Source organism: Dryas octopetala, chromosome 7 (genome assembly GCF_963921425.1).
Source record: "Dryas octopetala chromosome 7, drDryOcto1.1, whole genome shotgun sequence".
In the NCBI taxonomy this organism is placed as follows: domain Eukaryota; kingdom Viridiplantae; phylum Streptophyta; class Magnoliopsida; order Rosales; family Rosaceae; genus Dryas; species Dryas octopetala.
In genome coordinates this window covers 11,226,620-11,244,130 of record NC_141372.1, presented here as the reverse complement: position 1 = coordinate 11,244,130, position 17,511 = coordinate 11,226,620, and the positions used below count along the sequence as shown (strand labels likewise).

The window sequence follows — 17,511 nt, the reverse complement described above, 5'->3', positions numbered from 1 at the left end:
CCGAAAAAGGCAGATCGCCGGCGGAGAAGCCGCGGCCTTTGTGGCATCGATCTGCCGCCGTGGCTGATCGGATGGAGAATCCGAGCATACCATCGTGCTCAGGACGTCGAGAGGAAGAAGACTTGGGTGGTCCGGCATTCCAACTCCGTCGAAAAAGGCAGATCGCCGGCGAGCACCACCGATCGTAGTCGCGGCGATCTGGGCTGTTTGGGCTTGATTCGGGGCGAGTGATGACAGAGGGAGAAAGAGGAGAGAAAGACGAAGCTGATGGTGGTGGTCTTGCTGGCAACCGTTGCCGGACGACACCACACGCGCCGACGACAGCCGCGCGCGGAGGAGAGAGAACAGAGAAGGTGCGGGAATGAAAGAGAGAGAGAGAGAGAGCATGAGGATGAGGATGAGAGAAATTAAAAAAAAAAAACTGATTTGAATAACAGGGTTATAATAGGAATATTTAAAAAAATGTGGGTCAAATATAAGTGGATGTTAGTTGAACAGGGGGTTTTGGGAGAGTTTAAATGACTAATAGGGGGTTTTGAATTATTTTTAATAAAGGTGGAGGTTTTGAAATAATTAAGTTCTAAATAGGGGGTTATGGATAGTTTACATTAGGATAAATTGTATCGACTGTTATCCATCGTAATTAATTCTTACTTTCATACATGATATTTTGGAAAATACGCACGTGTGTCCCGAATTCCAACTTGGAGGTGTGATTAGCCAGACAGTTCCAGAGCGTTTAGCGGGACGCAGATGGGACCCACCGTTTTAGCGGTTAGAATTAATTACAGTAGATAATCCGTCAGACCGTTGGACGTTGAACCGAGGAAGAAGAAGAAAGAAGTCTGAAGCAGCAAAGAAGCCGAAATCTTCCATGAGCTGTACGGCCTTTACTCTCCCGAGTCCCTTTTTCCCGGAGAAGCATTCCCACTTCATAGCAAGGACCCGAATCCGAAACCCGCACCCGACCCTCCATCGCTTCGTTGATTTGGGTCTTACCAGGAAGAAGAAACGATGCCGTTTGGCGCCAAACGCGACGTCCTTGGAGCTGCCGCTCCTTCCCTTTAGCTCGAACGAGGTTTCAGTTTCACACTTTCACTTTCCATTTTCTCTTTAATTAGAATGTTAAGTTTAGCTAGGCTTGGTTTAACAAGTGGGTGGTATGCTCATTTTCAGTTACCGTTTTCAGTCTGTTTTGTTCTTGAGCTCTTTGTTGGCACAGTGGTGCTTCACTCACCTTCCAAAACAAGCTTGCACGAAAAGGGTGTCCAAGAAATTCTATTTTCTTTTCAATATTGGTATTTTGATAGTAACAAATATATGTAAACGATGCCAAAATTCATGTATTGGGACAAGGTCTATTGTTATTGTCGTTTGTTCCCAACAACAATAACTTGGAATGAATTCTATTACAAAGAAAGCAGGTATTTTTGTTTTATTTATTTTTCATAGTGCACTATTTCTAATTGAGGTTTAAACCTTTTTCAATTTCAGGTTCTTGTTCCCTCCGAGAGGAAAACTTTGCACTTATATGAAGCAAGATATCTAGCTCTACTGGAGGAGGTACTAGATATTTAATGCATTATGCTTACTTCTTGTTTTTTTTCTTTTTTTTCGGAGTGAGTTGGGCAGTTGGCATTGTTAGCTTGATATCTATTGTTGGCTCATTCCCTAACAGCTTGAGCTTTTGGGGTCCAATGGTTGTCTATCTAGTGTATATCATGCATGCAATTGCTCATGAATTGGAACTTGCAGTATATATAGTTCTTAACTTTCAAGCTGTTTCTAATGCTTGCATTGTGAACCAAATGTTTGATAAACCTAATTCTCTTTAGGTAAAAAAACATTATTATTATTTCTTTAGTTCTGTTCTCTTCTTGAGAAAATTTATGTTTGAATTAGACATACATTAGGCTTGGACCATAGTTTCTCATCAGATGATGGCATGACACTCAGAGTGTTAACCGAGTATTTTAAAAGAAACTTTTGGCAGAATAAGGTACAGAGAAACATGTTAACTATGAAAGTAGATTGACACAAAAATAAAGAATACAAAAGTGGATATTAAGACCCAATTTGGATTGGTTTTAAACTTTTAACACAGTTCTTCATGTTTTTTTCTTCCAAAAAGCAACCAACTTTTGTTTGGTATGTTTTTAACAAGATGCTTTTGCTACTCTTTTAGGTGCTTTGCTTGTATGAGCAGCTTTTAGAAAGCCACAGCACTACCAAATGGAGCCTTCTTGTCTGAATATGAGGTACACGATTTATGGAAACTCAAGGCCAATTTGGTATTGCTATGACTTTTTGAAGTTACACCAGGCAAGATACTGAAATACTTTTTGGTAATCTTCCACAAAAGGTACTTTTTGTCAAATTATCAATAAGGAGAAGAACTTTACTAACAGTTGTAAATGTTGATTTGAAAATGCTATGAAAAATGAAAAAGACCTGGCCATATAATGCCTGTCAATACCACATTAATGTGGAATCTGTTGTGTTATCTAAATATGTCATAAAATTTCTGATTCCTTGGTGTCATTGGTGAAATTTGATGATTGAGTTAGTAATTTGGTATACAGGTTTCGATGCTGGCTACAAGTGTGAACATAAATTACATTGGAAAACTGATCTTTGGACAAGTTAGGAAGCTTTGTAAAAGATTTATTGAAGACATGAAACTGTTCCACCCTTGTCCTGTAGTTATGAGAGGCTCTTAGAGTATGAGCTCTATAAATATCCAGTTGCATCGTGTGTGTTATATATAATACATTATTTCGCATAATTGTAATTCACATATGTTTGTCAGTATACATTTACAAAACTGCCAGTCATTATATGGTGAGAATATCCAACTGTTGTACACTCACTCACTCATAGATGCTACTTCCATAATTTGTATACGAGCTTTGCTACTTCCCTTGTCTGGCCATGATAGGGATAGAAAATTGTTAGAAGATATATCCATAAAGGAGGAAAAAAAATAAAACTATCCCACCTCATACATGTAGGTTAAGGAGATCCTATGGTTTCTCACATCAGAAAGTCGACTTCGGATTATGCAAATTTTATATGTTTGGACATGCTATATTGTTTGATAAATATATGTAATGCTCGTAACAAAGTTAATAAGTTGAGATTAGTTGTTTTTCTAATCTACAGTTCAATATATTCATTGCAGTCATTGTTGAGGAAGAAGAAGCTTTTTGTGCATTTTGTGTTGGATCCTATTATTATTGACAATTCATCAGAAGAAGCATCATTTGCAGCAAGAAATGGTTGCTTGGTTTTTGTAGAAAATGTAAGCTTCCCAATTTTCAAAGACTTTCCAAATTTTAATACTGAAGTACCTTATGAACTAAAATAAGTTCCAGTATTCTGCAGGTTGAGCGATTAGAAGTTGGAGCATTAGTCTCTATAAGAGGAATTGGTCGTGTAAAGATTGTGAAATTTGTGCAGGTGAGTAACAAGAGAATTGGTCTGATTTAAATTCTTATGTAAAGATAGATATGCATATATATATATATATATTCATTCTCTTTTAAAGTCTTAAAGTTTCCCAATCGTTATCTGAGATATGGACGGATGAGATGCATAGTAATTTTTACTGTGAAACCATGAACAAGTTCGGTTATGTGGGGTTGTGATACCCCTAAATCCCACATTAGTTATGCGCTGGGGAGATCTAGGGTAATTGAGTAGGAGCCAAGATTCTAAATGTCAATAGGAGCTAGCACTTTTAGAGGAGGCCTAGGGCCATCACAAATGGTATAAGAACTTACCTGACCTATTGCCTATGTGTGACTCGGGGGGCCAATAGCTATGACGACGACCCTTTTCCATGTGGGAAATGGTGGTCCCCCCTATGCTCTTTGAGGTAACGTTGATCCGCAGGCAAGTAAATGATTGCGTCCCACATTGCGAAAAGTTCGTCTATTGGCATGTATATGATTCATTTCTTGGCAAGGGGGCAAGGGGGCAAGGGCATAAAGAAGGGGAGACTGTGATACCCTTGAATCCTACATCTGCTATGTGCTGGAGAAATCAAGGGTACTTGAGTAATGTTAGGAATTCAAATGTCAATTGGAGCTACAACTTTTGGAGAAGGCCTTGTGCCATTACAGGGGTAGTGGAATAAATTTCCTATGGTTCTGTTTCCAAATTAAGGATGGGACCCATATGCTTAAGGCTTTTGAAATCTGTCAATGGCATAAACCTCTCTATTCTTGCACTTGCTCTTAGGCTCCTCTTGCTCTTTGATCTTGCTCTAAGATTGTAGTTGTGCATCTTAAGTTAGTTGGAATTTTATTAGAAGGATACGGAAATGTAGTTTACTTTCCTTTTTCTCTGGTTTGTGCTAAGGTAGTCAATAGTGATGTTAGGAACCAAGTATTGTCTATATAGGGACACAAAGATCATCCTTCCAAAAATTAGGCAAATCAGAAATAATTTACTAATCTAGTTGTATGTGTGTATAAACATTAAAGCAATGAGTTGAAAAAGTTCTGTTGATTTGGTATAAATAGACTGAATGCAGGCTTGATAAGTAATTTCCTGCTGCTTTCCAAGATGGTTTGAAGTTCTGCTGCCATAGCTTTTAAATTTCAACATGAAGAAAGGGCTCTATGAGTCCATACGCTAAAAAGACTTGTTTTACCCCTGTCACGAACATATATTTTAGGTCTTCAACTTCAGGTACATTACTCTTCTTATGTGTGATCCTTAGCTTGCTTGTTGGAGGAGGATATTTGGCGCTTTTCATGTGACATTGGAACTTAATAGGATTGTGTGTATGTGAACTTAGTTATTGAGTTTAAGGAACTACTTTTGGGCATGAGGAAAAATATCTTTAAAAGTAATCTCATGATCTAAGCACATTTGGAGTGTATGTAAAGCATGCTCGAGGATGCCACAGGATTGTTGTGTCTTAAAAGTACCTTTTTCTTTTTGTCTTGGGACGGAAGTCTTACAAAGACTTAAAACTTATTGAAATGGAAATTTTAAGTGCAACCAAGCAGGCTTTTAAATAAAACATGTACTTACACATTATGATTAGGACATTATTGTGAAGTAAATTCAGGAGGGTAGATAAACCCAAAGGATATGAATTTATATACTATTAATTTTCTGTTCCCCCTGTTTCTTGGTCCTTTCTTTTCCTTTTAATTCTTCTTGTTCTTCTATTTAATCTGCTCTTTATGTGGTATTGTCAGTTTTATCTCTTATGTAAATATAACTTTACTCTTACATTTTCTAAAAGTATGTTTGCACTTTGTACGTGCAGGCAGATCCTTACTTGAAAGGTGTTGTCATACCCATCCAGGACAGGGTTCCTGACAATGTAAGCAGATTAAGCCCAAAAGTTGTGCAAGTAAAGGAGGCTCTTTATAGTTTAAATAGTTTGGAAATCAAACTAAAGGTGTGCATCTCTCTCTCTCTCTCTCTCTCTCTCTCTCTCTCTCTCTCTATCTGTAAAGATTTTTGAAGACTAGATGTAAGCAATTAGCACTTATTATATCGAGTTTCTAGATTCAGTAGGCTATTTTTCAAAAAGAAAAAAAAAAGTTATGCATTTTTACAGATTAAATAAATAAGTCTGTTGCACTATTGATATCTGTGTGTACATGTTGAGCATGACTCAAATCTACTAAGAATATTCTTTGACCAGACAATTTAGAAAAGTTCAAGTCTATCTACAATGGGTCCAATGAATCAAACTTTTCTGAATAGGTCCAACAGGGGTTGGGTCATTACAGTAAGTAAATTAGAACAAGCATACTGTAGTTATAATATTATATAAATATGTGTTGTTGTTTGGATGCTTCTACGAAATGTAGTAGGAGTAAATTTTGAAAATCTTACAAAATCATTCTTTCAAAGCCCTTAGCTATTCTTCACTTCTCAAGACTTTACTTATCATTGGAAAAGAGTCACAAATTACGCCACCCATAGGTAACACTCATATGTAAGGCATGGTAAATGTGAGCCACAACTTGTATGGATGCCCATAAATGAGCCAAACTATCACCTTGATCATCAGTGAGCTCTCTCACCTATCCGTTTCTACATGAATGTAGAGGAATCCACACATCTCTGGGGTACCCAAAGGATCAAATCACACATAAGAGATGCAGGAATGGCCAGACACATAGGTGTCCACTATGTACTAACGAGTTCCTTTGCTTAAAGAACAAAAACAAAAAACATACTTGAGCCTACATTGAGGGTGAAGATGCATGATCATCCTTCTTTATTCTAATATTTACATACATATTTATGTACTTATAATTTATGTAGCATATTCAAACAAGTGCGCATGCAATATTTACTTAGGCTTGTCAAGATTTCAGAACTAGAAGATCTTATTTTCCTGAGTGATATATATATTATCTAATAAGATTATAAGAGAGAAGAATTCTTATAAAATAAGAAAAAAAGAAAAAAAGAGAGGAGAAGATGATGGTTTGGAATGGGAGCTGTGGGGGGAGGGGGGGGGGGGGGTGGTTATATAGGGCTTAGGGAGGTTGGAAAATAAATTTACTACTCAATCACTTTTTCTTTTATTTTTCCAAGTTCATTTTACAAATTTTTGGAATGAACCACATTGGAATTACAAATTCCCGCACATTGGCCAGCCATCCAAAATATCTTAAGTTTATTTTTCACATGGCATTGAAACACAGAGACACCCACCTAGATACATGGCTAACTAATTATAAAATCTGTTTACAAAAAAATAAACCATTTAGTAAATCCATTCATTGTAATTTATAACATTCTAGGAATGCATACACCTACATTCTTAATGTCCGGCCATATGATTTATATACAAATACATATATATATATAGAGAGAGAGAGAGAGAGAGAGAGAGAGAGAGATTCTGAACATCTGGGTTTTTCTAAGATGCGGACGTGTTGTTCCATCTATTTTCCTACCAACAACGGGCTGTGTTAATCAACCAGTGTACTGTCATAAGCACAGCACATAGTGGATATATAAACGTTCAACCATCTTTTATAAAAAAAAAATAAAAAAAATAAAAATAAAAAAAAGGTTCAACCATCTTTGCACTATTTTATGACTTTCTAGTTTTTGTTTCAATCAACAATAGCAATCTAGTAGACACTGCAGAAGGAATCTATATCTTCAACATTTCCTTAATGTTGTGTTTCAAAAAGGCTAGTAGTGCATAGAAAATTCGAGTTACCTAACATGGGAAGTTAGTTGTAAGAAACTATTCTTTGTATTCTTAATTCATTTTTTTGTTGATTAGTGTAACATCTGAGTTGCTCATTGTTCTGCAGTGCAGACCCCAATTAACTGTAAGAAGGATCTAAGTTAAAAAATACGCATTTCAGCTGTTAGATTAGATATGAATGATTGAGATGTGTCTCCAACTCTCTATAATGTAGCTCCTTATTAGATCGGGACTATATATACACACAAGCATTGTTCACTCTCGTCTGCTCATTTATTTGTTCCACTAGGCTCCCAAGGAGGCACAGTTGCAGACTCAAATTGCCAACTCTCTAATGTGGACTGAAAAGGAACTACCCGTAGATTGTGATGAAGCTTTCTTTCCTTCCTTGGCTGAGCTTGTATCCTTTGCAGCACTGCAACCTGTATCAGGTAAGCGTGCCTTGTGCATTTTGATTCCTTGTTCAGATTATACAGTTTTAGCTCCTCAGTTTTACTGCCTGGATTAACAAATCTAGCCTATTTCAGGTTGATATGTTTCTTAACCTAGATTTCTCTTCTTTGTCAACCATTTAGTAAGTAAAATAGTTTCCATTCTATATATTTATCAAGAAGAATAAATTCCCAGTTGATTTTCCAAGATCGACTTGGCTGCAAGTTTTGTTTCTGTATGTGTGCAAGAACTAGGACTGCATGTGTCTGTGCAACTGTCTTTTTTAATTAAAAAAAGCTTTTAAGTAAGGTACTAATGGAAAGTTTACATGCTTAAATATCGGGATATATCCTCATTATAATGTTTAAAGATAGAATTTGTCTAGGATATAACTTTCTGTAGGAATGCCAAACTAGTGACCCAGCTCTATTTTCTTCACTGAAACAGCATGGCAAATTGTAAACAATACACTAAGTAACAAATTTCTGATGGAAGTCGGTCAATTATGCGTTAGCAATCTACCTAAGAAAACTTAATTTGGTCGAAGCAGATAATAGAATTACATATTGGACTTACTGGACATGTAGGATAATGTCATCTGCTTTTGCTCTATTTACCTGGTAACTTTTGAGTCTTATTTGAATGGGGTCTCTGCTTGCTTGGAGTGCCTTTGAATGTTTAATATTCTAACTAGATTTACCTAGTGAAAATCTCAAAAAGGATGTCTGTGTCAAGCATGTAGCAATGTGTTTGCAACTCCACTAACAAGGTCTTCTTATAAATTGGTGATAATGCTTGAAGATCTCTAATTAGGCCAAAATTTCTTACAAGGATGCCCTATCCAAGCTTCTTCCTTTTGCTGGGAAGACAATCTTTTAGGAATGGGCTTCGCTATTTTCTGGCTTGTCTAGGCGGATAACAATCTTTCTTTTTGGAAAATCTGGGTGGGAAATAATCAACAAGTTTGAGATTGCAAATCCTTTACTATGATTGTTGTAGATCGGTTCCTATCTCAAGTCAATGATTGGTCTATATTATTAGACACCACTGTTTGTCGCAAACTTGCATGGCCCATCAGCCAAACCTGTTGGAGAAGGCATCACAGTACTTAAAAGTTGAAACTATGGAATAAATGGTTTTGTTTTTGGCGCTAGGGGAGGGCCAGGGGGAAAGGTTTGAGCCCTCCGCAATTTGAGCCCCTGTTGTTCTCCCCACATCCTTTCATATATCTCATACATGGCCTGTTGGAATAGCTAAGTTGAAAGGTTTAAGTAACTTAAGAAAATCATAAGTTCAAGTGGCCAACCTTCATTAATCCTTTTTCAGACTGATGATTACCACCATTATAACTCTAGAACTTTCCTTGTACTTTACATCTAAAATTTATTTTTACTTTAATTTTTGATGTACAGGGTCCTTGCTAGGCCTCTTTGACCAACATTTATATCCTCTCCCTTAAATGTGTTGCAACAGAAGAAAGAAAAAAAAGAGGAAAACTGACCAATACCATATTTTTCGTTGTAATTTGCATATTCTCTTTTATTTATATATATTGTTTATCTTGCTAAGCGATTAGTTTGACTTTATGAATATTGATGAATGTAACAATTTATTTTCTTTAGACAAAATATTCTTCATTATTTTTTCCCCCCTTGGAAAAAAAATATTTGGTTCTGCCATTGTTTTTGTTTCAGCCTAATATGTGGTGAAGCATGATCGAAATCTCTATTTCGTTGTTATATTTATATGCCTTGAGTTCTTGGGCTTGTATAGAATATTGACATCACAGTTGGTAGAAATGAAAATATTAAGTAGGTTACCACTGTGATGACTGTCTGATATGTAGAAGCTGAACCTATGAAGCATCCTACCTGACATTAGCAATTTTAAATTCATATGGAGTTGTTTATCTGGCAGGATCAACTCAATCGGAACTTCTGAAGCTGCAGCAAGAGAAGTTAAGAGCAATGGATCTCAAGGACACATTCCAAAGGCTAGACAATTCCCTAGAATTTATTAAAGATAACATTTCCATGGTTGCAGCCAAGCTCGCTATACAATCATTGGAGATGAAGTAAGTTGTGCGATTTTGTATTGGACCTGCTGGCATCTCACACGAGGTTGGGAATCATGAAACTCCATTGATTTAGGCAGCCAACATACTTTTCAGCTGTGATTGTGTTTTACTGTTTGATTAGGATAGCTGAATACATATTTTAGGAAGGTTACAGACATAGATATGACTGCATGTACCTATCAGATGGTTCTATACTTCTATGTTAATTTTCACTTTTTCTTCCTTTTGTGTGAGTAGTGTGTGTTGGGGTTAGAATTTGCCAAGCGAAATAAAACAGGTTGTTGGTTAGGATCCATGTTGGTAGTTGGTCAAAGAGGTCGCACAAAACTCTTCAAGAGAAAAGCAAGAAACAGGCTTCCCCTCTCCATATTTGATCAAATTTATTAATTTACTATGCTATTTCCAAATTGCACAAAAGGAAGGTAAAAAGTTATGGTCGAATGTGTTAGTAGGTTGATCCTTTGTTGTGCACCAGATACCTGTGGTTAGGGTGGCCTCAACGGGTTTGAGGGTTTACTCATTTTGGGAGAGATTCTTCGGTGCAAAAGTCATGCCACGTTTATGTACGACCTCCATTGATTTATTGGCATGTGTCCTGATTTCAAGTAAATCGTAAATGTTACAGTTTTTTAAAGCAAATAGATTACAATGCGTCCTAGCACTGGGTGGTCATACCATTTGTGTGGTATAACTGCCTCAATCAAGACTTTTTCCTATTGTGGTCGTGGAACCCATACAAGGTTTTCCCATATTTATTCAATTTACTCTAGATTTTCAAAGACTACTTCAACCTTTTACCCGGGAAGAGATTGAAAGAGCCTTGAATCAAATGTACCCAACAAAAGCCCCAGGAGTTGATGGCATATTGTGGGAGGGGAAGTGGTCGATTTCTGTCTTCAGGTGCTGGAAGCAATAATATATAGCCCTTATTCCGAAGATTGAATGGTGCTTTTTAGAGGCGATGATGTTGAAATTGGGCTGCCATGCTCGATCGGTGGGTTGAAAAGATAATGGACTGTGTTACAACCGTCAAGTTTGCAGTGCTATGGCGTGGTACTCCTTTGGGGAAGATCACCCCTCAAGTTGGCGGGAGGGGAGGTCTGGGCTTTAATAAAAAAATCTAAAAAAAATCATGCAAAGTTAAAACCAAGGAGTAAAATTTTGGTTTCGAGGAAATTTTCGACGGAAATTTTGATGGAAATTTTCGTGAAAATTTCGATTTCGATAAAATTGGACAAAAACGACGAAAATTGCTATTAAAATATGGAAATTTTGAATGAAACTTGACCATATGTTTATTTAACATATTATCTACTACATTGATAAAAAATATTGAAGAAATCAAATAATATAGTAGATTTCATGTGATATGTGATAAATATAATGCGCGTCAGAGACAATACTGTTAAAAAAATACTTCACTAATTAATAATTACATAATAAAATTACACGAATAAATCACCAATGTGGCAACGGAAAGTAGCAAGTTTACTCAAAGGAACTTGGAAATGGTTTTCGATAGTTAAATTAAGCCGAATTGGGTTAAAATAGAACCAATCCGATGGCAGCAGTGGCGACACGGTTTACTTAAAATTTCAATTTTACAAATTATCATAATTGGAAAACCAAATATTAAGGAAATGAAACTTCATGATAAAGAGATAAATTTCTTTTTCATAATTTATGTTTACAACTAAACGAAACACCAAAATGACCAAATAAAATCTCAAACTTTTTTTTTTTCAATTGCCTAAAGACTCCAAATCTCAATCTACCTTTTAAAAAAAAAAATTTCTTTCTTTTTTTTGTTTTTTTTTTTTCTCCTTTTCTCTTTTTTTTTTTCTTTCCTTTTCTTTTTTTTTTTTTTTTTTTTCCTTTTCCTTTCTTTTCTCTTCTTTTTTTTCTTTGCTTTTCCTCTCCTTCCCCCGTGATTCACGCCTACCCCCTACTAGTCTACTACACACTCATTCTCTCTCTTCTCTCTCTTCTCTCTCCTCCCTCTCTCTTTCTTTTTCTTTTTCTTCTTCTTCTTCTTCTTCTTTCCTTCTTCAGTTCTTCCTCCCCAGACTGCCTGTGACTAACCAGTTTGATACTTTGACCTCACCTCACCTCTTCCTTTTTTTTTTTTCTCATCTTCTTCAATTCTCATCTTCTCTTTCTCTCTCCTGGTCCCTCACTCCCTCCTCCTCCATGTTCTCTTCTCTAACTCTGCTCCCTCTCCCTCCCCCTTCCTGATCTCCCTCTCTGTCTCCCGCCCCGGATCTTTTCTCTCCCTCCTTCGACGGCGACGACAGCGGCGGCTCTGCTTCTTTCCCTCCGGTCTCAGCCTCCCCTCTCTCTCTCCGGTCTCTACATCGAAAATTTCGCCGAAATTTCGACGAAATTTTGGCGAAATTTTTCGAAATTTTTCGAAATTATTTTGGTATGGGGTTAAAATTTCCATACCCCTAAAAAACGAAATTTTACTCCCTGGTTAAAACTAAAAAAATCTAAAGTTATAAACTTCCTAGTAAGCCATTATTGTTTATATAAATAAATCTTAATAATTATTTTATTTAGAAAATTAGGATTAAATACCAAATTCCAATAATTTTTTGGTATAGCATCAACACTATATAATATTTCAATTAAACTACCAAATTTAAATGTAGTTTTTTAGATTAGGTCACAAATATGTTGTCCTCTTTGATTTGAGCCTTTTTCATTTGACATTTTTATCCTTTGGCCCATATATGATGAGTGTTAGTTAAAATTTATAATGTTTTGACAAAATTGTCCTTGATGCTTTTATATTAAGGTCCATTGATTTTAACTACTAAATTTCAATAACTTTTTTAGTTTAGGTACCAAAATTAAATAGCATTTTAGATTAAGTACTAGTTGAAAAGTCAAATAAATTAATAAAATAAAAAGTATTAGAATTTACAAATATTACATCACATGCCACTACAATAAAAAAATAAAAATAATATTACATAATAAATATTACATTAATTTATACTATATTGCATTAAAAAAAAAATCAATTCAATCACAACTTAACTGTGACTGTTTTGGTAAATTGAAAGAGACAATTTACACTACTATACTATATATTATTTTGAGTAAAAGTATTGTTTTGACCTCTATTTATACTATAATGTAGTATAATTTCTCTAAAAAAAATTCAATTAAGTCACAACTTAACTGTGACGGTCTCACAACTTAAATGTGACTGTCGTTCAGTCACAACTAAATTTGAAGTTGTGAGTGTCGTACAGTCACAACTAAATGTGAAGTTGAGACTACATTAGCAAATTTTTAAGATAATATAAAAGCCTCAAGGGCAATTTTGTCAAAACTTTATAAATTTTAACTAACACTCATTATATGTAGGTCAAAGGATAAAAATGTCAAATGGAAAGGGCTCAAATCAAAGAGGTCAACATATTTGTGACCTAATCTAAAAAATTACATTTAAATTTGGTAGTTCAATTGAAATATTATATGGTTTTCATGCTATACTAAAAATTATTGAAATTTGATATTTAATACTAATTTTCTAATTTAAAATGTTATTTAATTTTAATATCTAAACTAAAAAATTATTAAAATTTAATAGTGTACTTTATTTTATTCGGGGAGGAGAGTCCAACTTGAAAACTCTTTCAACAACATTGAAAAGTGAAATAACACCAATCAATAACTAATTGGTACAAGAACCTTACTATGGTTTAGGGAAGAATTTGCCGTACTCTCTTATTTGCCGTACTTTCTGTTTCAAAAAAGAAAAAATACCAAATTTGGAAGGAAAAATAAACAAAACAGACAGAGAGACAGAGCCAAATGAGTCAAGTGATCGTGGGTCCCTGATCCTCCTGACAACGGTTTTTGAGGCGGGCGTTGTTCTTCTTCTGTAGAAAGGATATCTAGTAACTGCAACTGCTTTTTGAATAAGGAGTTTCAAGGGTGTTTAGAATGATGGGGTTATTTTCAACTGCAACTGGAAACCCACTCTCTTCTGCTTCCATAAGCTCCCCTAACCTCTTTATCAGAAACCCAACCCATCACCAGTTTGCTTCTCCTCTGCACACCTCCTCAGTAAGTTATTATTTCTTTTCTCGTTTTACAAATACTTTTTTTTTTTTTTTAATTTAAAGGCTCTTAGGCTTCTATGCCAAATTGTGCTTCTGATTCCAATAAAATTTTGAGAACCAAGAAAGAAATGGTGTATTTATGTTTAAGCATACTACTCAAGACAGTTATAAGGTAGAAACTACTAGATTGATCGACTGAGATTGTAAACTGGTTTTTATAAACTAAAACTCTGATAGACTTAAGGTACCATTAGGCATTAATTGTGTCTAAAGTTCTAGTATTTAGTAAATTTGACATTGCCAATTTAACAATCTTTTAGGCAGTAGGCTTAAACTAAAAGTGAGACTGATTAATGGTTAATGGGTTTGGTCAAGTTGAAACAGAATATCAAATGGAACTGGCAACTGGCTCGTTTTATGAGCTTGTTTACCGCAGTGTGCATAGTCGCATAGATGATACTTAATAATGCTTCAGCTTAATTTCATTGATTCTCTAAGCTTGTAAACCTCATTTCGGTTATCACCATACATCCCGAACATTGCAACCAACATCATTTGTGTAAGTTTATCTAAGTTATAATTTTGAGTTGCAGTCACATCTATTCTTCGAGTATGGAGGAGTTTTCTTGATTTATTGTGTTGATTAGGATAGGAGCTTCTGTTGATTTCTTCATTTGACTGAGAAAAGTTAAAAAGACACCTGTGAGAAATTATTATCCAAATGCCCTATTTTGTGTGTATCTTCACTTCTGTCTTGCCTTTCTTGAAGCGCTTCCTCTTCCTTACCTTATTTTAGTTTCTATTGGAAGACTATTTTGTCTTTTAGAAAGCCTGTTATTCTTGGTACAACAACTTTTTATTTCTCCAATTTGATCTAACCCTTTTTCACATTTTTAGATATTATATATTGATGGTTTTTAAATAGGAGGAGCTTAAGGATATAATAACCTGTGAGTTTGTGGAAGTTGTTCAGGTTCTATATGATCTTGGATGGAAGGAGCACAATTCATATATTTAACTAGAAATTAAGTATTAACATAGCTTAAGAAAGCTGCTAATTGCAATTTGATATATGTATATATGTATACGTAGATGTATATGTATATATTTAATTGGTATTATAGCAGTCTAACACGAAAGCATATATGGGGGTGTAGTTTAACCTGAGTGTATAATAAATAGCGATGGCAATCTCATTATGGCCTGAATTCTTTGCACTAGTTGATCTCTATGCTGCCTTAACAAAAACTTTTGTTAAGTGCAAAATAAATGATTCTTGGATAAAGAACCTCAACATTTTGCAATGCTTTGCCAACTATTTTATAGCTTGTTAATTTTTACCTTAACCAGTTTTCTAGTTATCTTTAACATAACACTCTTAACTTCTGATTCCCTCTCCATTTTTGTGCCAATCCTATGCTGTTATTAAATGTACATTTGATGACAGACCCTGTTAGCTAGTTTTGGTCCAGTAATGATGACCCGAACTTAACCCATTACCAAATTGGATGCCAAACCAAAAGTTGGCATACATGCATACATGTGTGTGTAAAACACAAAAGCTAATTAATTTTTTTTTTTTCTATGGTGAAAGCTAATTAAAATTGTATATTTCTCATAAACACGCTGCTCCATGATTACACTTCCTTTGCCTCTATGTTTCTATTATGCTATTTATCGAGCACAGCCATCACCACTTCACCTCTTCCAGAAAACATGAAAATTACATTACACATAAGACTCTAACTCAAGAAATTTCAACCGCACGAGATTTTACTCGATAGCATGTGTTATCCTACTATTTCCATTTGATTAAGAAAGAGACTGATTCCTTCCTTTCATACTCTCACATTTCATTGCATATCTGGGTTGTCAGGAGTTTTCTATAGTGTACCTAGGTTTCCTTAACCGCAAAGATGAGAGAAGTCTGTGCCAGCATCATTATTATCTTGTACATCTTTCTAATAATTGAATTGATCATATTTAAATTCCATTGCTTCCATATAATTTTGCCTAGCAAACACTGAGAATTTTACTTGTGATGAATGTCCAACTGTTGTTAACCTTGATTCATTAACTTTGAACTTTATATTTGCTGTGTTCTATAAAGAAGTACTACCTTGACTGTAAAGCTCAGTTTATGTTCAGAGAGTATGCAATGTAAGTCGTCAGAGGTCAGCTACAGAGAATATAGGCAGAAAAATTGCTTGTAGCCTACTAAAAATGGAAGACGACATAAATGACGAGACATGTGAGTTAGTCAGAGGAGTGGAACTTTCAGTTGGCGATGGTGTTGATAATATCAATGCTTATCTCTTCAAGGCAGTGAAAAATAATAATGGAACTGGGATACTGCTCTTGTCTGATATCTTTGGGTTTGAAGATTCATCCACAAGAGAATTTGCATACCGTGTTGCATGCAATGGTTACAAGTATGTTGCTTAATCTTGAACTACGACTAGTGACTGATAAGTTTTATATAATTCAAGCACTGCTTTGAACACCAATGGAAACATTGGTGTCCTTGTTAGAGATGCCATTAGTAGTTCTTTAGAGCAATCATTCTTTCAAGAGTTTTCTCAACTCTATATAATTATTTTGTGCTTCTTAAAACAAAACTGCAGTGTTTTACTTCCAGACCTATTTCGTGGAGATCCATGGACAAAGGACCGACCAAAGATCTTTTTTGAAAAATGGATTTCAAAACAAGAACCCAAGAGGGTTGCAAAGGACATTGCCACATCTGCAAAATGGATGGTTGATGAATTTGTGGCTGCAGGAATCTCAAAGAAGCTCGGCTTGATAGGATTTTGCTTTGGAGGTGGCAAAGTGATTGACGTGCTAGCCCAAGACCAGGGTGCTTATTTTGGCATTGGGGTGTCCTTTTATGGAACAAGGTTTGACCCATCTGTAGCCTCTAATATCAAGGTTCCTGTATTGTTTATTTCAGGGGACAATGACCCACTTTGTCCTGTCGATGTCCTAGAGGATATTGAGAAAAGCATTGGTAGGGGGTCTAGGCTGGTGATTTTCAAGGGAAGAGGTCATGGCTTTGCCCACCGACCTCAATCTTTTGAAGAAGATGAAGATGCAGAGAAGGCTTTCATGATGATGAGGAATTGGCTATATGATGGCTTGGTTGCAAATAACTGTTAGATTCCATAAAACTCGTGTATATTGATCATAGAAGTGAAAGTGAATAAGGGTTGCAGCTGCTGATGCTGGTGATTGAGGGTCACCAGTTATAATTTGGTCTCAAGATGCCACTTAGCTTTGGTGGTAAAGCCTCATTGGCATGTTACCAGAGACTCCAGTTCAAATATGCTTCTTGGGTTAGGATATTTATCTGTCTAATCAACTGTAAAATGCTAGTCATGAACTTCATTGTTATCTTTGTTATATATAGATTAATTTCTTAGTGGTCAAATATAGTTTATAAGGTCTGTACGACAGTTTTTGTCGGTGATATTGTTTGTACATTGTATAAACAATGCTAAATTTTGATCTAGAAGAATTATTTGTGGATAAAATGTGCTCCCACTTTTTGTTTATTATCATTTTTTCTATTCAGAGGTATCATGTAAAATGAGCTCCATAATACTTCTTTTCATTTTTATGAACTAAGCCAATAGAATTGTCAAACAAAGCTGCATGTTGTGAAGCTGAGTATGGGCAAGTCTTGGTAGTTGGTAATATTGAGTTATCAAACTCCTGAGGAAGCTGAG

General features: G+C 35.5%; 2 protein-coding genes across 2 annotated transcripts; both read left to right on the top strand.

The window, feature by feature from the left end:
* The first annotated feature begins 808 nt into the window (after positions 1-808).
* Positions 809-9,934, top strand: LOC147279661 (ATP-dependent protease La (LON) domain protein). Its single transcript, XM_086251017.1, has 7 exons — positions 809-1,078; positions 1,495-1,563; positions 3,182-3,301; positions 3,385-3,459; positions 5,285-5,419; positions 7,491-7,632; positions 9,551-9,934. The coding sequence occupies exons 1-7, from the start codon at positions 875-877 to the stop codon at positions 9,709-9,711; spliced, it is 906 nt and encodes a 301-aa protein (XP_086107143.1). The 5' UTR covers positions 809-874; the 3' UTR covers positions 9,712-9,934.
* A 3,668-nt stretch (positions 9,935-13,602) lies between these two features.
* On the top strand, positions 13,603-17,352 carry LOC147279660 (alpha/beta-Hydrolases superfamily protein). Its single transcript, XM_086252676.1, has 3 exons — positions 13,603-13,790; positions 15,935-16,218; positions 16,411-17,352. The coding sequence occupies exons 1-3, from the start codon at positions 13,668-13,670 to the stop codon at positions 16,940-16,942; spliced, it is 939 nt and encodes a 312-aa protein (XP_086108802.1). The 5' UTR covers positions 13,603-13,667; the 3' UTR covers positions 16,943-17,352.
* The last annotated feature ends 159 nt before the right edge of the window (positions 17,353-17,511 follow it).